At 49.0% G+C, this 8,726-nt stretch overlaps 1 protein-coding gene across 2 annotated transcripts in view; it reads left to right on the top strand.

Annotated features, from left to right (window-relative positions):
- The window catches only part of SCN10A (sodium voltage-gated channel alpha subunit 10), a gene marked incomplete at both ends in the record, with an annotated part of 82,065 nt that overhangs the window by 28,787 nt on the left and 44,552 nt on the right, over positions 1 to 8,726 (top strand). For both annotated transcript variants that reach the window (XM_080934460.1, XM_080934459.1), the window contains 3 exons: positions 216 to 386; positions 3,509 to 3,799; positions 6,179 to 6,290. In XM_080934460.1, coding sequence (XP_080790586.1) covers positions 216 to 386; positions 3,509 to 3,799; positions 6,179 to 6,290 — 574 coding nt within the window. The remainder of the gene's footprint in view (positions 1 to 215; positions 387 to 3,508; positions 3,800 to 6,178; positions 6,291 to 8,726) is intronic.

The following is an 8,726-nucleotide window of genomic DNA, read 5'->3' as shown; positions in this document are numbered from 1 at the left end:
TGGCATGTTAGAAAGGGCCTAGGCACGGTACCAGCACCTACCACCAGGGCTGACGGAGGGAGGTGAGCCCGTTTCTGCCATGCCTAATCCCACCACTTGTGTCCTAACCCTCGACCTTGGTCTCAGGTTCCTCGTCTTCCTGGCCATGTTTTAGGGACATACAAACACCAAGACCAGTCAGATTCTGTGATCTGCAACTATCAATCTTTCCTCAGGTGCTGGCAGCCCTGGGCATCGACACGACCTCACTCCACTCCCACAATGGATCACCCTTAGCCCCTAAAAACGCCAATGAGAGAAGACCCAGGATGAAATCAAGGGTGTCAGAGGGCTCCACAGATGACAACAGGTCACCCCAATCCGACCCCTACAACCAGCGCAGGATGGTAAGTCAAGCCGAGCTGGCATAAAGGTTTACTCAGCTTTGCAGCTGGTTTGGCCTCCAGGTGAAACAGAAAGCGCTTAGGACCAGGGAGAGAGGAGGGATTTGGAGACCGGCACCTCTTCACACAGGTGTCATAAATGAGGCCAGCAGCATTCCTGGGGAGTGGGTTGATGATAAGGGCCTTTCTTTGTGGAGATCCAGATTAAGATTGGGAGATAAGGAAAGGGAATCTGATTCAGGTTGTCTCCCAGGCTTCAGGCTAGGATACAGCTTAAGTGAGCTGTATTTTTTAAGATAAGGCATGGGAGAAAGAACTTGGGTATGTGGGGAAGGGAGGGGAGGCCCCTTTGGGACATGCTGACCTTGAGGTAGGTATCCATATCTAAGGGTCTCTGTCTGCTTTCCTTCTTTTTTTTTTTTTTTTTCCTTCAGATCAGTGGCTCTGTCCCTGGTGCTGAACCACTCACTTCTTTCTTACATCTTGCTTCAGACTTCCACAGCTCAAGGCTGTTCCCTGCTGTTGACACAGAAAACCTCAGAGCCTATCTCGGACACAGCCAAACCCATGCCTGTGCCTCACACCGCAGCCTGTAGCAGTCTTCTCACAATGGCTAACACTAACCTCCCAACCCAACTTTTCTCACCAACTTTCTTCCTCTTACCTCTCTGTCACCTGGAAAACACCGTGTACCAATAGCTCCTTCTTGTAGGTCTCCACTTCCTCCTCTGCTGCTGGGATAAACACCATGATCACAAGCAAGATGGGGAGGGCATGGTTCGCTTCACCTTACAGCACCCAGCATACAACCCATTACTGAGGGAAGCTGTGGGCAGGAACCCAAAGTAACAACCTGGAGGCGGGAACTGAAGCAGAAACCATACATAAAGAATCATTGCTTATTGGCTTGCTCCCTGGCTTATGTTCAGCCCCATATTGGGATTGATCATCCTTTATCAATTAGCAACCAAGAAAATGCTCCTATAGACACGGTTCTTTAGCCCAGGTTTTCTCTTCCCAGGTGGGTCAAGTTGACAGCCTAGATTAGCTATCACACCTTTTAATGTGGGAAAAAAGTTCTCACACTAATCATATGGAGAAGGGATCAGACAGCTTTTTGAGGGTTACTTCCTGCTCCTAACATCCCTCTTAACCTTTCTTCCCATCTCACCGGGAAGAATGCTGTCCTCTTTTGACAATCCCCCAATTTACACAAGCATGTGCACTCACAGACACACTTGCATGCACTCTGGCCTCAGGCACACACCCACACTAGAGCGCCTGTGTACATCTGTGGCTTCTTATCCCTTCTGCCTCTTTGGAGCAACACCAGGAATGCATGAGGCACAGTTCAATGCTTCCAAAGAGAACCTGGCTAGGACTCTGACAGTCTCAGTATGTCACAACTGCCATAGAAATGTCAAAGACACTGAACTGGGCTTTAATTTCCCCATTCGGTCAACCACACAGATCAGCACCTGAGTATCCAAGACTTGTCTCTCTTCTTCCTCTCCACCTATGGTCTTCTGATAAATAGATCTCTGGGAGTTTTCATATGAAGACTTTGATGATGTAGAGGCTAGAGCTAAGACACAGGAGAGAGATCACTATCTGTCACTTGACAACTAGATTGGTTCTGAAATCAGTGGTGATGGGAGGTGGGGTCCTGATGGCCAACAGTAGGCCTAGATGTTCTATGTGGTTCCTTCCTTAGTGTCCAAATATAAATAACTCTGTCTTCTTTGTTTTAATATAAGCTTCTTGATCCTCTTGTCCCCTACAATATGGGAACAACTCATGCTTTTGAGTAAGTGCCACAGACTTGGGGCATATATTTTAGGCAGAGCGCTCTATGTAACACACCAGGCTGGCAATAGTGGTGGCTGAACAGGATTAGGCTTCAAGCCACCATAAAAAGAAACCTTAAGGGGCTTGAGAGATGGTTGAGCTGGTAATGTGTTTGCCTCAAAATTATGAGTTCAGTTACTAGAACCCATTTTATAGAGGGGGGGGCAGGCATGATGGTGCTGTGCTCTTGGGATACCAGTAGTAATGAAGCACAAAGAAGGATGCTTGGGGCTTGTTTGCTGAGATCCAGGACAATGATAGACCTTGTCACAAAGGAAGAAAACAGTGCTTGAGAAACAACACCTGAAATGATCCTCTGACCTGTGCACACAAAGACACATATGTGAGAGAGAAGGGGGAGAGGGAGTGACAGTGAACTCTGCTTTATGACATAAATAGGAATTCTCATGGTAACGTGCTCTACTTTAGTTGTTCAGCAAATAAAAGGAATTAAGAAAAATTAAGGACACTATGACAAGAGTTTGGTAGGTAACCATTGCTTAAATTTTAGAGGCATTATTTCTAATGTGCATGTAGGAATGGTGATTTACTATGGCCAGGTTCCCACAATCCTGAGAATTAGCTAACCCCATCCAGGAGCTCTGTGAGGGTGCGGCGCCTGAGAATTCGAGAACCGGAGCTCTTGCGGATCCGAAAGCCCCACAGTTCTCACACAGTGGAGGCTTTTGATGGGAAATGTTTATCGATTTGGAAGAATGGCATTATTCTTCCAAGAAATTGGGCTGCAATGCTTCTTCCTTCAGTCTTCCCATTGTTGACTGTTCAAAGCTGGCCTCAGGGGATTCTGCCAGCTCATCACACTGTAGCACGCTTGTCTCCCCCATTCCAACACAAACCCTCACACAGACAAGAGCCCAGTGAATGGTACATCTTAATGTCCATTCTAAAACAGTGTACCAAGCTCTGGTTGAGACATTTTTTTTTTAGGTGCGGATATTCCATGTGCAGACTGTAACCTACAACAGCCATGTCTGAGCCTGTTGTCAAAGGCTGGCAAACATCTGGCCCAGCCAGCGATAATTGGTAACAGTATCCTACTTGCTAATCTTAGGCATCCTATAATCACCCCTCTCCTGTTCTTTCCCCAAGTCTGTCTAGGATCTTGGTTCCATGACAACCCGGGATATCTTCAGGTCTTTAGGTAGCTGCAGAGAAGTCATGAGACATGGATGCGGTTGGGGGAAAGTGCATGCTAGATTTAGGGAAGACCGCTCCTATACTGTCTTTTGTCCTGCTCTTCTGGGGGCAATGTCCAGTCTTTCCTAGGCCTTTCTTCGGGAAGACGCAGGGCTAGCCATGGCAGTGTGTTCCACTTCCGAGCGCCCAGCCAAGACATCTCATTTCCTGACGGAATCACGGATGACGGGGTCTTTCACGGAGACCAGGAAAGCCGACGAGGTTCCATATTGCTGGGCAGGGGTGCTGGGCAGGCAGGCCCTCTCCCCAGGAGCCCGCTACCTCAGTCCCCCAACCCTGGCCCTAGACATGGAGAAGAGGGGCTCGGAGTGCCAACTGGTGAGCTTACCACTGGAGCTCCTGAAGGCCTGGTGAGTTCATGCGTGCTTCATACTCGACTGACTCTTGCTGATAGGTACTGAATGTCTCTCAGGAAGGGTCTTTAACAGCATCTGTCCCATGCCTCCCACCCAGCAGACCCAGAAAAGCCACAGGGATTGTCTGAGGTGGGGGCTGTTGTCCATCTGCTCTGCATGCAACGGTACAGTTGATTTTCTCTTTGACCCCATGTTTATTTCTTCTTGGTGTTACTGTCCCTTCTGGTCCTCGCTGCTTGGGAATGGTCCCAGATGCTCCTCTGATGAGGACAAGAAAAACAAAGGGCCCTTCTGTAGAAGCCTATGATTCCCGGTAAACTGTCCCTGACATTTGACACAATTCTAAGAGGTTCTCAGGATTGATCTTGGTAGAGGCACAGTGGCCTTGGATTAGCTCACAGATTAGATAAGTCATCAAAATGGCACAGACTAGGGTCAGGAACTGCCTGGCTCCCACTCCTTAAGGCAATATTCACAGTGGGTATCCTTGGGACACCTTGCTGAGTTGGGAGATGCAGTTTAACTTGCAGTCTCCTGCTCGGTAGTGGCGCCGCGTCTGCAACCTCCGAGCGCTCCCACCACCGGCTACCAGAGACACAAATGCAAAAAGGCTTGTAAAGACTGTGCTGTGTGTCTGGTTCCACTGACTCAGGATTCCAGGAGGAAGCAGGTGGCCTGCTTGGGGGCTGAGGGGAGTGAAGGGATTAGTAAAGTATTCTCAGAGGTGTGGACTGGGCTCAGGGAAACAGTGGCAGTGAGAGACCCAAAGAGCAACAAGAGTAAGGAGGTTCTGTGTGCCCAAGCCGAAAACTCAGCAAAAGGCCCCAGATCAGAACTCCATAGGATCTGTGGCTGAGGGACCTGTGGTCTCAGGCAGAGAATCATGCTGCAGCCCACTGAAGAGAACAGCAGTCTCTCTCTCCCTCCCTCCCTCCTTCCCCCCCCCCTGTGTGTGTGTCTTTGTCTCTGTCTCTCTGTGTGTATCTGTCTGTCTCTCTTTGTCTCTGTCTCTCTGTCTCTGTCTCTCTCTCCACCACCCCCCCTTCCCTCTCCTTTCCTTTCCTGCCATCCTGCTTCCTGTTAGCCAAGCCTGACTAGGAGCCATGGGTTGACTGTTTTGCTCAGGTTGCCCTTTCTGGACACAGAGCTGGAAAGACAGGCAAAGAGTGTGTCTCTAGAGGACAAATGGAATCTCCAACCCAAACTCCTAAAGTCACAGCCAGGCTGCAGGGCTCTTTGGGAGGTGTGCAAGGGATGATCTTGCCTCCAGAATTCTCTCTGATCTGATTAATAGCAGCCTCTTAGCTCTTGTGATCCAGCAGATGACATGTACCAAGCACAGCCAGAGAAAGCGGTCAAAGTCTGTTCATCACAGGTGAACAGCAAGGCAGAGAGCACACTGTGCAAACCAAGAGCTGTCCTGGTCACACGGTGACAGCCAGCATCAGGACTTAGCAAGTCCTGGGCTATGTTTCTCCCCCACTCCTGGGCAGTCTGGAGTGGTTTCCTCTCTGTAAAAGTTAGAGGCTTTCTTAGACGTTGTCTACGCATGGCTCACTGTGTTACAATTAGATGCATTAGATTTAAGAATGTGCATAAAAATGTGGGTACCCATTAAGTTGGAAGTTTATTAGGGGAAAGGGCAGACCTTGGGGTGCTTCTCAGGGAGGGAATCAAGGAGAACCAACCAGAGCCTGCTGAGGCCTGCTTCCCTGTTTTCTCCAGAACCCTGTCCTTCCTTGTTGTATTTAGTTAGCTTAGCTGCCTCATACCCCAGCTGAGATATGAGGTAATGTAAGGGCAAAAGGCCTCTATTTCTCGTCCCCAGTCCTGACCTTACCATTTGAACCCTAATGTTTGGTTATTTGGACCCCAGAAAATGTCCATTTAGTCACTGGGACACACCCCTCAGTCTCCTGTATCTGTTCCTGGGACAGTCACATTTTTGAGTGTTCAACCTCCATTCTTTCTGGTGAAGCTACCCAGTTGGTGCAAGGTGACTCTTTAAGCCCTCTACGTCGAAAGAACCTATGTTCAGCTAAACCTGTGTTTAGCAAGTTCCCTCATTTTCCAAGCCTCTTTTCCTCCCCTGGGAGTTCAATGAGCTCTTTCTCCAAATAAATGTCTCAAATTTGATTGGCTGTGCTCATACCCTTCCAACCTGGTCATTGTCTCCATCCTGCCTCTGTGCACTGGTCCTCGAAGCTGAGCTCTTAACCCGAGGTTCAAATGCCATTCCTGTTTCTCCAAGCTTTGCCTCAGGCTTGTGGCTTCACAGTGCAGCTCACAACGTATGAGACCAGCCAATAAGAAGCTAAATGACCTGGCTTTGCTTCCGAAGCCCTCACGTTGGCCCTGCTTGTGTCCCGGCAGGCACTCGATACTACAGGGCAGAGGAACTTTCTGTCTGCAGGGTACTTAAACGAACCTTTCCGAGCACAGAGAGCCATGAGCGTTGTCAGCATCATGACATCAGTCATTGAGGGTGAGTGTTGCTCAGTGAGATGCTTGTCCTTGCGCTGGGCCGAGCACCTCTCTCTGTAGCCTGAGATGCTCTCTACTCGTATATCTTAGGCCCCCAGTGTCCTTTTCTAAGGTTTTTATGTGCATGAAGTTCCCCAAACAAGAGAGACTCCAATGAAGAAGGACCCTGCTTCACCTCTCATCCGAATTAGCCCCTGCTTTATGCGTGCTCACAAACTAGATCCTCAGAAGCAGGAGACACACACCAACCCCCGGGTGTCTGAGGAGCTCTAGTCTTTCATGTCCTGGCCTGGTAACATTATTCCTCACATTCTCCCTGGCTATGACTTTCCTTATTGAGACTTCGTTTCTGTCTTGGGCTCTTACTGTGCCAAAGGTGGGAAGATAATTTAAGTAAATTAGCCAATCCATTTCACCAAATCCTTTTCAATTTTGCCAACCAAACAGGAACAGACTCGGTCTCCTCAGGGAATGTGTCTAAGATCTAGCTGAGGAGTAGGAGAGGGAAGCAGGTGTGACTGGGCCATGGCCCAAGACAGCATGGCTGTGTCCTCCTCTCCGAGTATAGAAGCTTAGTTTTTTACTTCAGGATAGGCAGAATCTTGTCTTTGACAAATCCACCACCTACCCGCAAACCCACTAAAGAAGGCCCTGGCAGCTTCAGGGGCTGCGCTGCACAATTCAAATAGCTTGTGCTTTCATGTATTCCTCAGAACTTTTTTTAAAAAAAAGGGTTATTTATTCAAACATCTGTTGGGCATCTGTTAGACATCTGGCATTGCTCCAGGAGCCTGCGATTTCATAGTGAGAATGAAATACACCTGCTGTCATGGGCAGGAGGCAGAGCTGAGTAATATGAATAGCTGCAGAAACAGTGATGGGGGCTGAGAGAGAAAGTAAAGGAAGGTAATGGGGAGGGGCTCTAACAGGGCACCGTAAGGTGGCGGGGGAGGGGGAGGTTCTAACAGGGTAGTGTAAGACAGAGGTACGGTGTTTGAGGGAGATTCTGATAGGGCAGTGTAGACCGAGTGGTAGAGAAAGGGCAGCCTCTCTGGGATAGCTAGAAATCTGAGTGGAGCAAGGGGAATCTGCATGTGAAAACCAGGAGAGAAAAGCTTTTCAGACAAAAACACCAAATACAATTTCCAGGACAGAAGCTGGGCATGGTCATGTGACACACCCCCTCCAGAACTAGGAAGACTGAAACAGGAAAAGTGGGTTCTAGATTGGCCAGGGCTAGACCACATGACCTTGACTCAGTAAGAAAGATGGGAGCGAGGAAATAACGTGAAGACAAGCATCCCAAAGGTTGAGAGCAGAGAATGTCTGAGTGGAGAAGGCAGCAGGGTTGAGAACAGGGATATGGAGCCCACATGCCTGGGTTTGCAACTGGGCTCTTCTGTTTATAGCAGGATGATAACTTTGGGGTTCTCCTGACTTTCTGTGCCTCCATTTTCTCACTGGCAAGATACTGTGACTGAGAAATGCCTTGCCTCGTTTTGTGAGGTTCAGCGACTTAGGTCTAGACTGTAGCGATTATCACCTTCCCGCAAGGGCGGGGGATCTGACTCTCCTCGAACAGCTGGATCTCAGTACCCGGATAAGCAGCTTGGCACTTAGCAGGCACTAGCAAATGGTTGCCGAGTTCATGGTGAGTGAGAATGTGGCCCAAAGGAGACATTTGGAGGGTAGTGCTGATTTGTAAGGAACTGAACAGCCGAAGAGATAAAATGAGAAATAATCTGACATCTTGGGGTAGGAAGAAGACGGCTTCGGGAGTGATAGGAAAGTCGGGAGACACCATCAGCTTAGGCCAGAGTTTCTGAGCATCAAGCACATCATATTCTCTAGCTGGGTGCTACTTTCATTATGGGGTTCATAGAAGGTGCTTCATGCTGTCAGAGTCATGATGGGATCTACAGGACCACTTCCTTCAGGGTGACAGCACCAGAGAAAGTTTGGCTCAAGCCAATAAGAGTGCGACAGTTCACTTGACTCGAGGCCTGCGAACCATCCAGGTTTGGAGTGCAACCTGAGACTTGACAATCATCCAAACCAGAAGGCCAGACACGGACTTGCTGCTGTGAGCACAGCTGTTATCACACTTAGTCTGAGAGGAGGATGTGAGACAAGTTGCTGGGGAGGTGCTGATTGTTTGGAGAAATGCAGGATGCTAAGGGAAGTGGGGGGAGGTTTTGCCCCGGGGTCAGGGGAGTATCCTAGGCAGGCAGATTCTAATGCAGACATTTAAAAGCCAGAGCTATCTGGAACATAAACATCAAGGTGTGGGGGTACCTCAAAATAAGGCTAGGAAAGTAGTCTGGGGCCAGACCCACAACTCCCCACTAGACTCTAACAGACATTGGGTTTCATCCGAGAGAAATGGGGTGCCACTGAAGGGCAGGACGCAAGAGAGCAGGACTTGGATCTCGTGAAA

Source organism: Micromys minutus (assembly GCF_963924665.1).
Source record: "Micromys minutus genome assembly, chromosome: 21".
Taxonomy (NCBI): Eukaryota; Metazoa; Chordata; class Mammalia; order Rodentia; family Muridae; genus Micromys; species Micromys minutus.
The sequence above is the reverse complement of the archived record's forward strand: the minus strand, read 5'-3'. Positions and strand labels throughout refer to the sequence as shown.